The 20,043-nt window shown below is 52.1% G+C and overlaps 1 protein-coding gene across 1 annotated transcript; it reads left to right on the forward strand.

Moving 5' to 3' along the window:
• Positions 1 to 3,040: 3,040 nt before the first annotated feature.
• MCM6 (minichromosome maintenance complex component 6) lies at positions 3,041 to 19,521 on the forward strand. The gene is made up of 18 exons (XM_032975427.2): positions 3,041 to 3,371; positions 5,420 to 5,566; positions 5,665 to 5,778; positions 7,968 to 8,055; positions 8,824 to 8,985; positions 9,620 to 9,785; positions 10,239 to 10,384; positions 10,490 to 10,640; positions 11,026 to 11,167; positions 11,573 to 11,714; positions 11,978 to 12,085; positions 12,375 to 12,530; positions 13,550 to 13,678; positions 13,821 to 13,982; positions 14,825 to 14,945; positions 17,070 to 17,273; positions 17,625 to 17,764; positions 18,204 to 19,521. Exons 1-18 carry the CDS (start codon positions 3,274 to 3,276, stop codon positions 18,327 to 18,329), a joined length of 2,502 nt encoding a protein of 833 aa, XP_032831318.2. The 5' UTR covers positions 3,041 to 3,273; the 3' UTR covers positions 18,330 to 19,521.
• Positions 19,522 to 20,043: the final 522 nt, after the last annotated feature.

The raw sequence follows: 20,043 nt of genomic DNA on the forward strand, positions 1-20,043 counted from the left end.
TGCAACTTTAAATAAATATAGAGTTGTTAAAACAACACTCCTACAACATCAGAGCGCAGCGCCACATTAAATACGCACTACAATGACAATAGTTTAAAGCGATTTGAAGCATATTTTACTTTCAAAATGGAAATATGGTTTGGGGGGGGGGGGCAGAGCTTTGTGACGTCATATTTGAGGGGAGGGGGGGTCTGACTTTTTGTGATGCCGTGTGACGAGAGGGAGCGTGGTCAAAAACCGTCCAAAATCGCGTGATGTCATTTATGGACGGCCCGTTAAACAAGGACCCGGAGGAAAAACTCCTCTTTCCTCCCGATGACGATCGCTTGTGTAGTTTTTTGGTATTTTTCTTTGAACCCACCTAGGTGGCTTTACCGAAAGACCCAGAGAATATGAATTCCTGCAGTCACGAAAGCTTTAAGTCAAGATCCGAAAGGTGCGCGTGGCCGCGTGTTCCGACGCTCGGCGTTCGACTCCCGGCCACCATCGGTGGCGAGGAACCCACTGTCTGGACCGATCCTGGGCACCTCCTTTAAGCCAAGTCGCCCTGACCAGCGGTGAAGTATGGCCAAGCCCCCCTCCCCCAGGGGCTGTCACGACGGTGTGGGGTTAGCAACGAACGTGGCGATTTGCACCTTCAAGTACAACTTTTTGTTTGTAAAAAAAAATCATCCCATGGCCCACGATGAATAAAATCGAATGTTCTGGAAACTAAGCTGTTCATTCGTAATCGCTTCAATCACACGCACGTCTTTTATTTTAGGCCACTGGTTCTTCACCTGGGGTGCAACGCGTATCCCCGCTGGGCGTGCGAGATGCCCTTTCTCGGGGTGCGAGACATGGGCAGTTTTGTTTTTGGAGAAGGTAAATAATTAAGAACACAAAATTAAACACGGGCAGTAAGTACACAAATACTTTGTTTCATCAAACCCCGTGTATTTATTAACATTGTACTTTTTATAATTGAGAACGGAAGCGGTGCGAGGCTGCAGTAAAGGTTAAGAACCACTGCACTACTATACACTACATTACTATACACTATACACTACTATACACTATACTATACACTACACTATACACTACTATACACTATACACTACACTATACACTACATTACTATACACTACTATACACTACATTACTATACACTACACTATACACTACACTATACATTACACTATACACTACTATACACTATACACTACTATACACTATACACTACTATACACTACACTATACACTACACTATACACTACATTAATATACACTACTATACACTATTATACACTACATTACTATACACTACTATACACTACACTATACACTACACTATACACTACACTATACACTACACTATACACTACACTACTATACACTACATTACTATACACTATACACTACACTATACACTACATTACTATACACTATACACTACTATACACTACTATTCACTACACTATACACTACATTACTATATACTACACTATACACTACATTACTATACACTACACCATACACTACATTACTATACACTACATTACTATACACTACATTACTATACACTACATTACTATACACTACACTATACACTACTATATACTACACTATACACTACATTACTATACACTACACACTACATTACTATACACTACACTATACACTACATTACTATACACTACATTACTATACACTACTATACACTACACTACTATACACTGCACTATACAACACACTATACACTACTATACACTACACTATACACTACTATACACTACACTATACACTGCATTATACACTACTATACACTACACTACTATACACTGCACTATACACTACTATACACTACATTACTATACACTACATTACTATACACTACATTACTATACACTATATTACTATACACTACACTATACACTGCATTACTATACACTACACTATACACTACTATACACTACATTACTATACACTACACTATACACTACTATTCACTACACTTTACACTACTATACACTACACTATACACTATTATTGTGTTATTTTATTTTATCAATTTATTATTTTATTATCATTCTACGTGACTTTACCGAAAGAACCAAAGAAGACTATACACTACTATTCACTAAACTATACACTACTATACACTACACTACTATACACTGCACTATACACTACACTATACACTACTATACACTACACTATACACTACTATACACTGCACTATACACTATTATACACTACACTATACACTACTATACACTACACTTTACACTACTATACACTACACTATACACTACTATTCACTACACTATACACTACTATACACTACACTACTATACACTGCACTATACACTACACTATACACTACTATACACTACACTATAGACTACTATACACTACACCACTATACACTACACCACTATACACTACTATACACTACACTATACACTACACTATACACTACACTATACACTACACTACTATACACTACACTATACACTACACTACTATACACTACAACACTATACACTACAACACTATACACTACACCACTATACACTACTATACATTACACTATACACTACACCACTATACACTACTATACATTACACTATACACTACACCACTATACACCACACCACTATACACTACACCACTATACCACTATACACTACTATACACTACACTATACACTACTATACACTACACCACTATACACTACACCACTATACACTACACTATACACTACACTATACACATTGCTATCGTTACACGACGCTATACACTCATGTACTATATTCTCCGCGAATCGATGCCCCAGAATAGACTCCTGCAATTACGTTCAATCACGAGAATCGATTCCTTGACGAAGAGACACCCCGGCTATGCCCGATAATCGACTCCTGTTAAGTGTAATCCTGGGAATCGATTCCTTGACGAAGAGAACCTCCGTCACGTTGTATTTAATTTATTTATATCGAAACCTAAGAACGAGAGAGTGACGCCCCCCCCACCACCACGTTAACGTCACGTGCTACGAAATCCGCGCGGCGCATTGGTTGCATTTGGCGGGAACTTGACCACGTGACCCGTTTTGGCGCGAAATCGCAGTGCTGGGCGGTGTGATCGCGCGATTCCATCTTCCTCGTCTCCTCCGCCTCCTCGTCTCTTGCAACTCCTGCAACTCGTCTCCCCACACCTCCTCCGCCTCGTCTCCTCCACCTCCTTCACCGCCTCGCCGCATCTATCTCCTCGCCTCATCGGCCCTCGCGAGCCATGGATGTGCAGGAGCCTGTTCAGGGCCACGCCGGACAGACGGTGAAAGATGAGTTGGCCGAGAAGTGTCAGAAGCTCTTCCAAGACTTCCTTGAGGAGTAAGTGGGGGGCCCCTACAAAGCTCTCGTGTCACTCCACTGCTGGATGAATGACCTCGTGCCGTGTTAACCCATTCGGGTTTACTCCGTATTCTTGTGCCAGGGAAATTTAGTCTTCAGGTCCATACGGCGTACAGACGTTTCAGCACGGACACAAAATGTGGCTTTGTGTTTCTCTCTTGTGGATGCGAGTTTGTATGATGAACGTTGAGGTTCATAAGGGGCACGGGGTGACCGATAAGGTCTTGAATTGGTCTGCAATAAGGTAGGGGCGCTGATAAGGGGTTGACAGGTATGAGAGTGTGTGGGTGAGTGTCGTAGTGGTGAGTGTAGTAGTGCTGATTGTCGATTTCTTTGTGTCTCCCTTGTAAATGGGACTTTGTATCATAAACGTTGAGATGTATAATGCCACGGGGGCTGACCAAATAAGATCTGAATTGGTCTGTAATAAGGTAGGGGCACTGAGGAAAGGGTTGACAGCTTATGGAGGAGTCTGGCCGCACGCGCCGAGCGAGTGTAAGAACATTTTATTCGCCGCTGATGTTTAAATCGTGACACTGGAATTACAATTCATACCGTATTGGTCACCCCGTGACCCTTATAAATCTCAACGTTCAACCTGCAAAGTCCCCAACACAAGGGAGAAACACAAGCAAATAGACAAAAATCATGTTACTCAACAAAATCTGTTTCATATTTTTTTGGTTCTTTCGGTCGGTAAAGTCACGTAGAATGAGAATCAAATAATAAATTTATTTTATCAATTTATTATTTTTTCTTCGGTGGAGTCACGTAGAATGAGAATAAAATAATAAATGTATTTTATCAATTTATTATTTTATTCTCATTCTACGTGACTTTACCGAAAGAACCAAACAAGATGAATCCTTGCAGTCACGAAAGCTTTAAATCGAAAAATCTGTTTCATGTGTTCATTTTGACAATTGGTGTCAATGATGCTACTTATGCTTGTGATCTTGCATGCCGATGCTGCTTGCTTGCTTGATATGTGGATGCACAACTCACTGCTACGGGGAATCGCTACTGTCCAGAGGTTAAAAAAAAGCTGTCCCATTACTTGTTTTATTTGGCTGTATGATTTTTAGTTGTTGAAGCAGCAGCAGCTGCAGCAGTTGTGCTGGAGCAAACCTTCATGACCAGGCAAGGGCTGCATAGGGAGCGGGGGGAGGTGTTTGTGTCGAGGGAGACCTGGCAAGACACGTGTGCATCCGTTAACATAAAGTAACTACTGTATTAATGTACAATGCAACTCCTAATAGTGTATGTTGAACTTCTTTCGCGCCGTACGTAGCCGACCATTCTTATCGGAGGTGCGGCGGAAGGCCAACAAACTAAACAGAAAAAAGCTATTCGAAAGAAATTAGCTTTCAATATAGTTGATTCAAAAGTGCATAGCTCCAGTGGCTTCATAATATCGGAAGGAAGAGCGTTCCAGATGGCCGCAGAAGCGCATCTGAAAGCGCGCGATGCAGGCACCGTTTTTATCCGATGGCTTCGCCAAAAGCAGCTGTGAGGAAGACCGGCGGTTTATGCTCCTTGAGATCAGCAAGGTATCGCGGTTCATTTGTGGCAAGCCTAAGTCATTTATCGCCGGGCTAAATGAACTGTAATAACATTGGGGAGATATCTGTTTTTTTTTTTATTATGAAGTCAGTTTGACCTCCAGCCGTGAAAAATCGTATCGTGGGGGAGTTTGGTCTGGTTGGCTCGGAGCATAAGTCGCTCTCATTGACTGAACAAATGATAGGCGTGGGTACGTTTCCTCTGCCGGGCGCTGCGTGCGTGTTTTCGCTCGTAAGCGCTGATTAAAATTTTTGGTAAACATTTATCCAGGACAAAGAGCACTCAAACTAATCAGCATGCATTCTACAAGGGTCGCGCTAATCGCTGGTCTGCCTGTAAAATAAACACCAGAGATGAGCACCACCCCATGCTTGCCCCTCGCCCTCGCTCACCCGTACCCTCCTCAGGCTCACCCGTGCCCCTCGCTTGGCGCGACCCTTTTGTCCGTCTCCTCTGCGGAGCAGGTTCCAGACGGCAGAAGGCGAGAGGAAGTACGTGCGAGACGCCGAGGAGCTTGGCCGCCCCGAGCGGAACACACTGGTGGTGGATTTCACAGACCTGGAGCAGCACAATCAGCAGTTGGCCACCACTGTACAGGAGGACTACTACAGGTGCCACTGGCCAGTCCACCAGAGAGAACAAGCCAGTTACCAGATTGAGCCGGCCGATTATCAGACGGCGTAACCTCCCGTGCGTCCGTGTGCCGCAGGGTCTACCCCTACCTGTGCCGTGCCGTGCGTAACTTTGCCCGCGACCACTGGAAGGACATCCCGCAGGCGAAGGAGTTTTACGTGGCCTTCACGGAGGTGCTCGCCAGACACAAGTGGGTGCTGCGTGCTTCTCCCTCTGCGTACCTCCCAGTGTCTCAAACGGGCAACGCTGCTTTAGCCAAACCCTGCCCTCGTCTCCCTTAACATGGCTCGAGTGCTTGTCAGCGGTGCTACGTGTTCGTTTTCCCAATGATTATTTTAACACGTCACTTCCCACTAAAAGCTGCAGGTGAATATTCCGACTGGGTCTATGATCGTGAAGTTCGGTGAGCGATCGGCTTCCTGCTTTATTATGAAGAAATTCGACTTGTAACGCGCACAATTTTGCAAACAGGCTCAAGTTACCTGAAGTTTGTCGATGTTCTTTATTGATTTCATGCGAGTGCAGCATTGCAGTAGTGGAGTCGGGAACTCGGAATCAGAATATTTATACTGGTGGAATCCGATGACCTATAAAGTTATTTTTCACAGATATCCCTCTAGGGGCGGGTAAGAACGTTAAAACAACAAACAATACAAAACACGATAATAGTGCAAAGTACAAGAAAGGTAAAAAAATCACCCAAATACACATAAAACTAAACTTTCCCCATGATGGTGTTGGCTACAGTGGTCAGGAGTGTCGGACGGATGTCCGGTAGAGCTCTTGAGGTGGTAACATCATGCACTCGAATGTCTACTGAGAGATATTGGATGAGTTCTCTCCCTGAGGATTTTGAGCGCGGGAGAATGGCCGATGGTGGAGCCAGTGATGGACAATGCTTGAGGAAGTGTGGTGGAATTGAATGGTTGCCTGCTGCCCAGTAGGAGCACTTGAAGTTTGACCTCTTTAGAAGAAGATCACTGGTCCAGAGCGCTCCAGGTTAGAGGCTCACGCTTCCAGTTTTTGAGCATTCGGAACAGGAATCGCCACTCCAAAGAGCCGGATATTATATTCTTGGTTCTTTCGGTAAAGCCACGTAGAAGGGAAACAATAAAATAATAAAAATATAAAACAATAAAATTCTCACGTGACTTTACCGAAAGAACCAAGAATATGAATCCCTGCAGTCACGGAAAGCTTTAAATCAAAAATTTTGAGCCGGATATTGTCGGCATAACTGTGGGTGGTATTTGATGCTGAAGCTGTCCATGGGCCAGTGATGTGCAGAGCTTACGCGGACAAGAGTAGGACGACAGAGCCTTGCAGTCAAAGTGGAAACAGGAGATTAATCTCCAGCCTTGGCGCAGGAGCACCCGCCTGCCGGCTTGGTGTAATTCTTTATCTATTGGAGCGCTGAGCAGAGCGGCAATACAACCGAGACACTTAACGTTGCGCCGATGAAAGTTTTTGCTCCGTTTTTATTTATTTGTCGTTGTGATTGCCCGGGTCACTCGTGCGTTGTTGAGACCGACGACCTGTTCTCGTGCGTGGGTTACGAGTCGCAGAAACGCAACGCGCACACGGACGGGAGCGTTTGTAATGAGTGAAAATCCTATTCACATTCCTTTGGGCCTTTCGGTAAAGTCGCGTAGATAGGTTCAAAATTAATAAAAGTAAAAAAAAAAGATGGGACAGGCAATTCCAGTTCTTGCGGTGCTGCCCTCTGGATTGGGCGTCCCACAAGTTGTTAATATCTCCAGGGCTCATGCGTCTGCCGTTCTCTTGATTCTGGGGTTTCACATTAACATAACCATCTCCGCTTGTACCTCACAATGGTACTTGTGCCCCGCCCGCTTCGTTGGGCGGTCCACTTACAAGTTTTCTAATCCCTCACATTACCATCTCCGCATATGCTGCCCCAGGGCTCTTGTGCCACGCCTACTTCGTTCTGACACCTTTAAAAACAGCTTGCCTTCAGTGGCTTCCACCCCACTTTCTTCCACCTGATGAGGGTCGCTTGTGTTGCGATCGAAACGTCGTGGTTTTTTGTTAAATTAACTCTGAACCTATCTACATGACTTTACCGAAAGACCTAAAGAATATGAATTCCTGCAGTCACGAAGGCTTTAAGACGAGCGAAAATCCATGTCGGGGTTTACTTTCGTCCGGCATCCGGCCAATAAAGGGAGTCGTGGTGACCGCATTGTGGCGACGTCACACACGCTCAGCGCGGGTGGGTTTCCTGCAGACCGGCTCCCGCTGTAGAACGGCGCTCGAGTTGCCGTCGGCGTCCCAGTCCTGCGAAGAGAGAGAGAGAGAGAGCGGAGACGCAGCCGTTTGACTCGGTTCTAAGAGCTCCGCTTTTTGCCTTCTCTCCAGGATCCGAGAGCTGACCACCACCAAGATTGGCACCCTGCTGCGCATCAGCGCGCAGGTTGTGCGCACGCACCCTGTGCACCCCGAGCTGGTGAGAGCCCTGCCTGGCCCGTAACGATTTTGCAGAGCCTTTAAAATCGTCTTTTTGGTGAGCGCGCTGTTTCCCAAAAAGTTATCAAACCCGTCCCAGTTCCGTCGCAGTTGCGCTGTTAGCGTGACTGGACGAGGTGGCCGTTCGTTGTCGAACTGCCCACAGAAACCGATTATCGCCGAGCGACTTCCGAGATCCCTTGGGTCCACAATAGTAGGAGGCAGCAGATTTCTCACCCACCCTGTCGCCAACAGCAATGTTTGTCACGTGACAGTCGGCCTGTAATTTTGTAATTCTCAAGAGCTGGAATAATTTCCCAATTTAGTACAGAACCAGATTTAATTTGATGCTTTGTGCTGTTGTTGGTGACCAGTGGAAACTTGAATCGGTTTAATCACAGGGAGCTGCCTGGATTCGAACCCAGGATCTCGGCGGTGCCCGGTTTGTGTTGTGACCTCTTTGAGTGACAGGACCATCTCCCACCGACATTTGACTGCCAGAGCAAACAGCGAAAAGTTGGCTGTGAAGCCAACAGTCCTCTTGTAATATCGTGCATTCACTATCGATCCAGAGCCTTGGAAGCACTCATTTCGGCCTTAAGATTCTAGAATGCATCGTTAATTCTCACCGCATAGAGCCAGACCGAGGCGCCCTTCGGTTAATCGCTCCACCCGATGCTCGATGGAGCTACGGCAGTGCTCCCGAGTTGCGGATCGTGGCTCCTGCGTGTTTTGCCGATGGTGCTGTGGGTGCCTGGGCCTTGTCCAGGTGAGCGGCACCTTCCAGTGCCTCGACTGCCAGTCGGTGGTACGCGACGTGGAGCAGCAGTTCAAGTACACGCAGCCGACCATCTGCCGTAACCCGGTGTGCTCCAACCGACGCCGCTTCCTGCTGGACACCAACAAGTCGCGCTTCGTCGACTTCCAGAAGGTGTGGGGGTGCCTCTCCTCTCCCCCCACCACCACCACCAATGCCACGACCTCCGCGCGGGAGGTGGGGGTGGTGGTGGTGGTGTGGGTTAGTTGAATGCGTCTGTGTGCGAGGAGACGTTAACTCTTACGCAAACAATAAGATGGTGCAGATCTTGGGTAGTGGAACCAATGTGCCTCCTCGTACAGTGCCGGCCTTAATAGGCACTCGCTAACAATACTCGCCTAAACAGTCTGTTCCAGACTACACGGTGGACGTTTGTGTGTTTAGCGGGGAGCGGTAGTGTAGCGTTTGGCGCGCTGCGCTACGAACCCGGCGACCCGAGTTGGGTTCCCTCTCGTGGCCAACACCAGTGACGATTATCTGAACCAGTCCTGGGCCTCGCCTAGGTCGACTTAGCCTCAAATGAGTACCTGGCGAGGTGTGTGAAAACATCGCCACTAGGCAGGCAAAAGGCAGCCGGGGCGTGGTGCTGGCTACCCTACCTCCTCATGTACCGTGTCGGCCTTCATAGCTGCTACTCCCAAACAGCGCTTTCCCCCACAGCCTGGTAAGGTTACACAGGGGATCTTTGTCTCTCGCCGCGTGTGGCGGTTGACGGTGGTACGTGCGGGTGTGGCGCGCGCCGGTGCAGGTGCGTGTGCAGGAGACGCAGGCCGAGTTGCCACGGGGCAGCATCCCGCGCAGCCTCGAGGTGGTGATGCGCGCCGAGGCCGTGGAGACGGCGCAGGCCGGCGACCGCTGCGACTTCATCGGCACGCTCATCGTGGTGCCCGACGTCGCGCAGCTCTCCACGCCAGGTCGCCCGCCCGCCCCGCCCGCCCCGCCCCCCAGCCCACCTCGCACACGGACCGAAAATCCCTCGTCGAAATAAAACGGTTGACAGCATGTTCTTAGTTTTTTTTCGGTAAAGTCACGTTGAAGGGAAACAACAAAATGATAAATAATAAAATAATAGAACACATTTTATTATTTTGTTGTTTCCCTTTCAACGTGACTTTACCGAAAAAAACTAAGAATATGAATTACTACAGTCACGAAAGCTTTAAATCAAAAGTTGACAGCATGTTCTTGGTCAAGCGTCGTCTGCGCCGCGCAGGCTCGCCGTCCCTTGCGCCCCGCTCACCGCCCGCGACGTGCGGCTCTCCCGGCTGCGCGACGTGCGGCTCTCCCGGCTGTGTGACGTGCGGCTCTCCCGGCTGTGTGACGTGCGGCTCTCCCGGCTGTGTGACGTGCGGCTCTCCCGGCTGCAGGCGTTCGTGCCGAGACGAGCTCGCGGGTGACCGGGCGCGACGGCTTCGAGGCGGACGGCGTGCGTGGCCTCAAGGCGCTGGGCGTGCGCGACCTCTCCTACCGCCTGGCCTTCCTCGCGTGCCACGCCGAGGCCACCAACCCCCGGGTAGACTGATTGGCGCCGCGTGTTTGCCGTCGCGTCGGTCGCGCCGTGGTGCCTGCCGTCGTGTTGATCGCGCCACGCTTGGGGCGTCTCCGTCATTGGGCGCAGTTTGGAGGCAAGGAGATCAGAGAGGAGGACCAGTCGGCCGAGAGCATCAAGAACCAGATGACGGTGGCCGAGTGGGATAAGGTGTTCGAGATGAGCCAGGACAAGAGCCTCTACCACAATCTGTGCTCCAGCCTCTTCCCCACCATACACGGTGCGTGCCGCTAACCCCGCGGCGATCCGAGCGACCGCTGGGAGGCCGAGTGGCCCGACAGGATGTGGACTGTGAAATGCACTTGTGTTGAATGTGGAGACATCGATATGGGAAGGGGCGGGCGGGGGGGAGGTTGGTCCGCGACTTCATTTCGAGCAGCTGTGATGTCTGCAATGGATTACTTGACGGACGTCTCGACGGTGAAGGGCGGTGGACGCGACGGTGAGCGTAGATGTGGATCTCGGGAGTGTCCGACAGCACGGGGGGGGGACGGGGGGGGGGGACAGGGGGGGGGTGACGTCACGTGTGCGGGTGAGCAGCGGGGGCACGCACGCGCGGGATACGATCGGTGACGTCGACGAGGGCGGCGACGTGTTGCCCGCAGGCAACGACGAGGTGAAGCGCGGCGTGCTGCTCATGCTGTTTGGCGGGGTTCCCAAGAAGACGCTGGAGGGGACGTCGCTACGTGGAGACATCAACGTGTGTGTGGTGGGGGACCCCAGCACGGCCAAGAGCCAGTTCCTCAAGTGAGTGCGCGGGCACGTGGCACGCCGTGTGTTGCATGCTGGGTGTCGTGCACCGCGCCACGTACGTGTGTGACGCGCTGTGTGTGTGTGACGTCGCCGCGCGTGTGTGACGCGCCGCTGAGCGTGTGTGACGTCGCTGCGCGTGTGTGACGTCGCTGTGCGTGTGTGACGCGCCGCTGAGCGTGTGTGACGCCGCTGTGTGTGTGTGACGCCGCTGTGTGTGTGTGACGCCGCTGTGTGTGTGTGACGCCGCTGTGTGTGTGTGACGCCGCTGTGTGTGACGCCGCTGAGCGTGTGTGACGCCGCTGTGTGTGTGTGACGCCGCCGTGCGTGTGTGACGCCACTGCGCGTGTGTGACGCCGCTGTGTGTGTGTGACGCCGCCGTGCGTGTGTGACGCGCCGCAGGCACGTGGAGGAGTTCTCCCCGCGCGCCGTCTACACGAGTGGCAAGGCGAGCAGCGCGGCGGGGCTCACGGCGGCCGTGGTGCGCGACGAGGAGTCGCACGAGTTCGTCATCGAGGCCGGCGCGCTCATGCTCGCCGACAACGTGAGCTCCTCGCCCGCACCGGCGCTCGCCTCTTGCCCGCATCCTCGAGTCACTTGCCCGGCGCGGAACACTTAAGGCGGCCGGCCGGTTGACGGTGCCGGCGGCACTGCCCGGCCGTCCCCGCGCCGGCCTGCGTAGGCGCCGGCCGACGGGGCCTGCCCCGACGGCGCCTGCCCCGTCGGCCTGTGCGTGCGCCGCACGGAGGGAGGGGCGGGGGGGGGGCCCTTTGCCATTTTGGGTCGTGCGTGTGTGTGTGCGTGCAGGGCGTTTGCTGCATCGACGAGTTCGACAAGATGGAGCCGCGGGACCAGGTCGCCATCCACGAGGCCATGGAGCAGCAGACGATATCCATCACCAAGGCCGGCGTGAAGGTGCGTGTTTCCCGGTCCGTTAGCTGCACACCGTCGTCTCATCCTTTCGCGGCCGATTAAACGAGCACGACGCTACGGGGTCTAGCGGCGGGCGGAAGAGCCCGGGGGGGGAGGGGTGGGGATGGGCACTCGTGGGCAGTTTCACAACCGCTTTCGCAGGTGTGAAACCTCATATTTGCCCCCTCCTCACAGCCGGTCTCGCTCCCCGCCAAGGTTTTGAGTGCGGCCGCCCCGTTGGTGGTTCGATCGCGCAACCGACATCCGCTCGCTGTAACCCCGACCCCCGCAGGCGACGCTGAACGCTCGCACGTCGATTCTCGCGGCCGCCAACCCCGTGGGTGGTCGCTACGACCGCGCCAAGTCCCTGAAGCACAACGTCAACCTGTCGGCGCCCATCATGTCGCGCTTCGACCTCTTCTTCATCCTCGTGGACGAGTGCAACGAGGTGGGAGGCGTCCCCAGCACCCACCCCACACGCATGCTTGGCCCCAACCGCTCGTGTAAGCTACGCGGGGGGTTCTTTGTCTTTGTCTGGTGCTCGGCGTGTTGTTAAACCGATGACGCCAGTTCGATTTCCCCGCCACGCTAATACCGGCGACGATTACCCCGGTTGTCCCGTGATCGGGGCGGCTCTCTTCTAACGTACGCTCGCGACCTCGCTGCCGACAACTCGAAACGTGGAATGCTCCTGCTGCCTCTCCGCGCGGGGAAACCGGCCCTCGCATTCCCCTGTGCGAAGATTCCCTGTGACAACGGGGGTTCGAGTGTGAGGGCCATTGCGCCCGTACATTCTTGGACACCCAGACCCTGGTCTCGGACTCGGGGGGGGGGGGGGGGGGGAGGGAATGAACGACACTGGTTCATTGTCTACGGCGAGGCCATTATGACCGGTCAGCTGGCACGGCACTAGAGCGAGTGGTTCGCAATCGGAAGGTTGCGAGTTCACATCCTAGCCTTGGGGTTGACTCTTCAGCTCGTCGTCAATCCCGGGGGGTCAATAAAGCGAAGTACCACTTTGTCCATCGCCGGCCCAGCTTAACGCAAGATGAGCACCGCCTCAATGGCAGTTTGAGCAGGAAGTCCCTCTGGACTAATCGAGATTTGAAGTTTTCGTGACTGCAGGGATCCACACTCTTTGGTTCCTTCGGTAGAGTCACGTGGGTATAAAATAAAATAAATCAAATCACGACGTTTCGATCGCAACACATATCTGCTGACATAGGAGCGATGTCAGCTCCTATGTCAGCTCCTATGTCAGCTATGTCAGCTATGTTCTCCCGCTGTATCTGTTCCACCTGATGACGGTCGGCTTGTTTTGAGATCGAAACGTCGTGACTAAATTTAATTTATTGTACACCTTCCGCGACTTTACCGAAAGAAACCAAAGAGCACGGATCCCTTATGGACTGTCGTCCACTGCCCTTGGCACGGCCACCATGAGCATGATTGCGCGTGCGCGCGTAGGTGACGGACTACGCCATCGCGCGCCGCATCGTCGACCTGCACTCGCACAAGGACGCGGCGGTGCAGCGCGTCTACTCGCTCGAGGACATGCGCCGCTACCAGCTGTTTGCCCGGCAGTTCAAGCCCAAGGTGCGCCCCCCTCCTACCCACACCACCCTTCCCTCCACCCACCGCTCCCCTCCCCGCCGCCCCCAATCCCCCCTGCCACACCTCGGCGGTTTGCGGCATCTGAAGCGTGCCTCGGCCCCCGTCGCCCCGCCGCCCCGCGCAGATCACCAAGGCGGCCGAGGACTTCATGGTGGAGCAGTACAAGCGGCTGCGCCAGCGCGACAGCTCGGGCATCACCAAGTCGGCGTGGCGCATCACCGTGCGCCAGCTGGAAAGCATGATCCGCCTCTCCGAGGCCATGGCGCGCATGCACTGCTGTGACGAGGTGCGGCGGTGGTGGTGGTGGTGGTGGAGGTGGTGGTGTGCTGGTGGTGGTGGTGGAGGTGATGTTGTTGCAAGTGGGTTAGTCCCACAATTTTGGCAGCTTCCGAGTGTTAGGTAATTTTTGCTTCCGTGTAAATGTCCAAATTATACGCCACTTTTGTTGAGCTGTCGTTTGTGGCCAGGTTGCTTTTTAATACCTCAGTGGGCATTGCCTGGGAGGGTTGGGATGGTAATACCTCAGTGGGCATTGCCTGGGAGGGTTGGGATGGTTTCGTGTTGTATTGGTCTGTGTTAGGGTGATTTGTTTACCTTTTACTTTGCATTCCTTTAGTGTTATTGTACTGTTGTAATGTTCTGTTGTAACGTTCTTACCCGCCCCTACTGTGAAAAATAGCTTTATAGCTCATCAGATTCCTCCAGGATAAATATTCTGATTCTGAAATATTATGCAGTGTTTCCAAATGATCCTCGTAACGCACTTTGGGGGTGTCACTTCCAATGTTGCTATAACTGGAGAGACTCTGACCTCGTTAGGGATTGGTCAGTGGGTTGACACGCGCGCACACGAGTGACTGGAGCGTGACCAATTCCATTGTGGATGACAAAGTTAGTATTTTACGCGTACATCTTAACACCATGGAGCCATTTCATTACCATTTCTTCCTTCATGAGAAAAGTGTATAAATAATTTATCTCCCGATCACAGCCACAATTGGTTGACGTGTCATGCCTCACAGTGAAAGTCGTAAGTTAAACCAGTGACCGGCCCACGCCTTTCCAGTGTCTTGTTACACACGAGCGTTGGAAATTGCGAAACTGAATCTGCGTCTCTGGGGGCTCTAGGTGCAGCCCAAGCACGTGAAGGAGGCCTTCCGGTTGCTCAACAAGTCGATCATCCGTGTGGAGACGCCCGACATCAACCTGGATCAGGACGAGGACTACCATGCAAGCGAGGAGGCCTCAGGTCAGCGCTCCATGCCACCCTTCACCACCCCAAGCGGAAGCAACGGTGCCATCACCATCATCAAGACCACCACCATCATCATCAAAACCACCATTGGCATCATCAAAACGACCACCACCACCATTGCCATCATCAAAACGACCGCCACCGTTGACATCGTCAAAACCACCACCATCATCGCCACCACGGGGTGGTTCTTTCTTTCTCCACCACCTGGCCTGGGAACCCTCCCACCATCTATCCGGGGGGGGTTTCTCAGGTTTCCAGCACACTCTTTTCCCACAGTGGCCCACAGTCGTGCAGATAGTTTTAAGCGCGAAGTTGGTTTTGTTGAGCCCCAAGGTGAAGAACTCAAGACACCAGGGCGCAAGAGTCACACGGATGATTGTGGCATTCTCAAGGTTGTCATGGAATCGTGACGTGACATTTCAGCCTGTAACGCGCCCACACAGTGGTCGCTGAGTCTCGGCGGCGCGGGGAGGAATCGCAGACAAGATAGAAGGGCAGTGGCGGCAGTCAAGTAGGCAAGCCGGTGCCACCAACAATTTCCCAAGCTCCACGGTCCCCTAGTTACGTTGAGATGTTTTCAACCAATTGATGAGTTTGTGTGGGAGGGAAACCAGAGCATCGGGAGAACACCCAACGCGCACGTGAGGGGTACAACTTTCTATCAAGGTACAGATCGGAACAGGTGGAGGTTAGTCGGCATGTGCTGTGTGTGTGTCTACCGCCTTCTCCCGGCGAGTCAGGATGTGGCTCAATTCTGGATTTGAAGCTTTCGTGACTGCAAGGATCCATACTCTTTGGTTCTATTCGGTAAAGTCACGTAGGTAAAAAAAATAAAACAACAAAAATCACGACGTTTCGGCCACAACACAAGCGGCCTTCATCAGGTGAAGGGACCAGCCTGTCTCGAAGACTGCGCTGGAGTGAAACAGAGCCAAGCTCAGACTACGACCTTTAAGCTGTGTGAGAGGGATTAAGGTGCCTTGACAAAGGAATTAGCATAAAAATTAGCATTTGATTGGCGGACTTAGCATGATGAAAGGTGTAGCACGCGGCAGTGCACCTTTAAGCTGTGTGAGAGGGATTAAGGTGCCTTGACAAAGGAATTAGCGTAAAAATTAGCATTCAATTGCCGGACTTATCATGATGAAAGGTGTAGCACAGTGATCGGCACCGGCAGTGCACCCGCTTGTGCTGCGAAAGTTTGGGGTACCACTACTTGAAAAAATATACTGTACCAATGAAAATTAGTTTAATGTTTGGTTCGATTTAGAACATCTTTCCAATGGTTGCTTAATTTGATGTGGCTCTTTTTGACTCCCACCTGGGAATGGATTTTCATTAAATTTAAGCGGCGATCCACCAATCCTAGCTGCTCTTGAGGAGTTGTACACCCCTAGCTGCCACTGCTGTTCAATGGCCTCAAATAAAATAAAATGTTTCGCTCCGGATGACCGCTGCAAAGTATTATCTGTATTTTGATTTAGTGTGCTGATCTTAAAGGTGCATTGAAAAATTTGATACTCCGACTGATGCTCCTGTTGTTGTGGAGTGACTCATGCAGCCAGCTATGGCTCTAGGGTTTGGTGTTACATGTTGTTTATGTCGTTGTGAAAATTCGGTCACAGTCCCTGTGATCACTGTTACATTGCTTTTATGGCTTTATTTTGGTGATGTCGAAAACATTTTTTGGTTTGGCCATGTTTGTTTGTAGTACGGAGTTAGACTTGATGGCCTTAATCTAAGTTGTCTTGTGGTTGTTGTTGTTTGACTTGAATCCCACTGGGATGTTTGCACACAGCGTTGGTGTACGGTGCTTTTTCAGGAATATTTTGCTGTTTTTTTTTCCTGTATTTTCTGTTTGCACAGTCACACATAGTCACTTTAAGATGTTTTCTTGTTCATGTTTTTTGTTTGTTGCGGGTTGCACCCGATTCAAGAGCCGAATGGCTCACAGGGCTATACCAAACAAATGAAACTGAAAGTGCCTCCTCGGTGCTTGATCGCGGGCCCCGTGCATAGCCACGAGCTGGAATATACACGTAGACTTTGCCGCTTTGCAACCAGAACGTTCCGCAACAGACTCCTGACCTTGTGGCACCGCCCCCGCTCTCCCAGACGCCGCAGACGGCATAAACGACGGAACGAACGGGGGAACGAACGGGGGAACGAACGGCTCTGTGCACGCGTCCGCCCCTGAAAGCCCCCCGCAAGAAGTGGGGGCCGTCCCCCCCGCCACGGCCAAGGCCTCTCTCCGTCTCTCCTTCAGCGAATACCGGCGCCTCTCCAACCTGCTGGTGCTGCACCTGCGCCGCGTGGAGGGTAACGATCACAACGACGGGGGTTTGCTTTTGGCGAAACGCCCTCGCGGTGCACGCGGTCACGCCGCGCTGCCCGTTCCCCCGGGACCTCGTTGCTCGCCACACGTGAGCACCCCCCCCCCGATGCCCTCTCTGGGAATGAATACCGGCCCTCGGCGGCCCCCTTGGTAGAATGGTCTCGTGACGAGCTCTTGCCGATCGTGTGGTGCTGGGCTGGTGGTTACAGCGATGCGATGAACTGGTTGTAAGTGACGTGGTGAAAGTTGTGTGCCGTGTGCATTCACTGCAAGCTGTGTGCTTGGCTACCAGCGGTGTGCGTGACCGTGCGTGCTGCGCGCGTGTTGCCCTGCAGAGCAAGAGGATGCGTCGGTGCGCAGGGGGGAGCTGGTGGAGTGGTACCTGAAGGAGATTGAGAGTGAGATCGAAACCGAGGCCGAGCTGGTCACCAAGAAAACCGTGGTGGAGAAAGTGATCTACCGGCTAGTGCACTATGTGAGTAACAACAACCGCCATTCGCCACTGGGGTGATGGTGACATCACGGCGTTTGTGCCAGGATAGGTACACTTTAAGGCCACGTGAGGCGTTGAACGCCCGCTGACTGAGATGACTGGCTGATGCGCCACCTGTGCCCCCTGCTGCTCCAACTTGCTGTGTTGTATCCGCTCGTTGTGAGAGCGCCGCACTCTCTGCGCTCCGTTTTTGTTGGAGGGCGACTGCCTCCAACTGCCCCGTGGCATCCTTTGCGGGCCTCCGCCACAGAGCTCCACCATGCTTGCCACCACTCGCCACTGGCCGCCGCCACCGCCGCTGCATCACTACTGCGCAGCACATTTGATTGTTCACATCTACGTGTGTGACTTTTCCTTTGTGCGTGTTTGTGATTGCACATGTGTATGCCTGTATGTATCTGTATGCGCGTGCGTGCGTCAGGATCACGTTCTGATCGAGATCGCCAAGACCGGGCTCGGCCAGCGGCGCCGGGGCGAGGGCGACGAGGTGGTGCAGGAGGACGACCCCTTCCTCGTCGTCAACCCCAACTTCGTCCTGGAGGACTGAGGGAAACCCCGCCCCACCTCTCCCCTCCACTCGCCTACACGCGCAACCTCCGCCCACTTCCTACGACCAAGTCCTCCGCCTGCCGAACAGCCTCCACCTACTGCTTAAACCCCTTCTCTCTCCTAATGAACCCCCACTTCTCCACCCACCGTCTTTCCGTGCGGTGCGGTCAGCCGTCGAACCGCGGTGGCTTTGCTCTGCAGCGTCGATGCTCGCCCGGGGGGCTGCACCGGCGCCATTGGGTACCCGCGAGTGGCCGCGAATGCGTGCCGAGCGAGCAGCAGGGGCAGTGACGTTGGCTGCTGCAGGGACCGCGTGGGCACGACCGCGTGCGTTGTGCAGGGGCGCAGGTGGTCTGCCACGGATGGCGTGTGTGGCTGTGTGTAGTGTGGTACGTTGTGTGGGTGTGTAGTGTCGTGTCGGCGTGCAGCGGGTTTAGCGTGTCGTGATACGAACCCGGCGAGCCGAATTCGATTCACGCTCGCAGGCAACACCAGTGAGGATTATCTGAACCGGTAATGGGCCTCCCCCTAGGGCGACTCGGCCTCAAATAAGGAGTCGGTGCGATGTGTAAACATCGCTAGTAGGGGACAAAGGCGGCCGTTTGTGGTGCTGGCCAACCACCCCATTCGTGTGCCATGCCGGCCTTCATAAGTGCTCGCAAACAGCACTTGTCCCAACAGTCTGTTCAGACTATGTGGGAGATCATCGTATCTCGGTGTGTGCGCGTGGTTCGTTGGAGACTGAAGGTGTTATTCACGCGCTGCGTTCACAGTCCTTGCAGCCCGACTTAATGTGCCTGGCCCGAACGCAGAAATGTTGAGTGGCGAGCGGAGTTTTACCCGGCTTGGGCCTATCGAAAATGAGCACTGGGTATGTTCCGGATTGTTCTGTGGAGCCGATAGCTGCAGGGCATTTTCTGGCCAAACTGCCCCTTCGTGTGCCGTGCCAGCCTTTCACAGATGCCCTCTGGCTGTGTTCGCCCTTGTATTCTACAAGGCCAGACCTAGATGCTCTTTCTCTGGGTCTCTGCTTCTGATTGATGTGGCCACGTTTTGCTTTGTTGTTTAGCGTCTTCATTGTGATTTCCTGGGTCACCGCACCAATGCGTGACATGTTACCTGTCCCGGTTGTCTGTATTCGAGTTTGGTTTTTTCAACTGCAGTTTCAAGTAATAAAGGCACACGATGCAGCCATAGACACAATCATTGGTTTTTTTTTTTACAAAATATCAGTGGAACCCTACATCCCTACAGACTCGAGCCATATACCTACCGTTCGACTTGTCTCATCGAGACACTTTTCAGGCTACATAAAACTTGTTTTTTTAGACTTCTCAATTGTTTTCTATTCCGTTTCCAGAGTCCCAAAACCACACTTGGGAGTCCCAATTCTACTTCCAGGCGTCGGAATTCCACATCCGGGGGCCCGAATTGCAACGGCATGGAATTGGGACTCCCGAAATAGCTGTAACTCTCGTTAGAGTTAGGGCTTTAGGGTCAGGTGAGTGTGCATTACAGGTTAGGGTCAGAGCTATAGGGTTGAGATGGTTATATGTGCACTGCAGGTTAGGGCTATAGGGTTGGAGCTATAGGGGTGAGGTGACTATAGGTTCTACACAAGTCACGTAATGCCCTCTTGTGGGCAAATGCACAACTACAGCTGCTGCAATACAATGAATAAAATAACAGAACAGCCTCCACATAATGCGAGC

The sequence above is a fragment of the Petromyzon marinus genome, chromosome 56 (assembly GCF_048934315.1).
Source record: "Petromyzon marinus isolate PM22_M1 ecotype Great Lakes invasive population chromosome 56, UKy_Petmar_22M1.pri1.0, whole genome shotgun sequence".
Lineage (NCBI taxonomy): Eukaryota > Metazoa > Chordata > Hyperoartia > Petromyzontiformes > Petromyzontidae > Petromyzon > Petromyzon marinus.

What these genes read in the sequence shown, in the direction of transcription:
- MCM6 (XM_032975427.2), top strand. Translation starts at nt 3,274, where the DNA reads ATGGATGTGCAGGAGCCTGTTCAGGGCCACGCCGGACAGACGGTGAAA. An exon ending in GCCAAGAGCCAGTTCCTCAA is followed by an intron (nt 11,168 to 11,572) that starts GTGAGTGCGCGG and finishes GACGCGCCGCAG; the next exon opens with GCACGTGGAGGAGTTCTCCC. An exon ending in TCGTGGACGAGTGCAACGAG is followed by an intron (nt 12,531 to 13,549) that starts GTGGGAGGCGTC and finishes GTGCGCGCGTAG; the next exon opens with GTGACGGACTACGCCATCGC.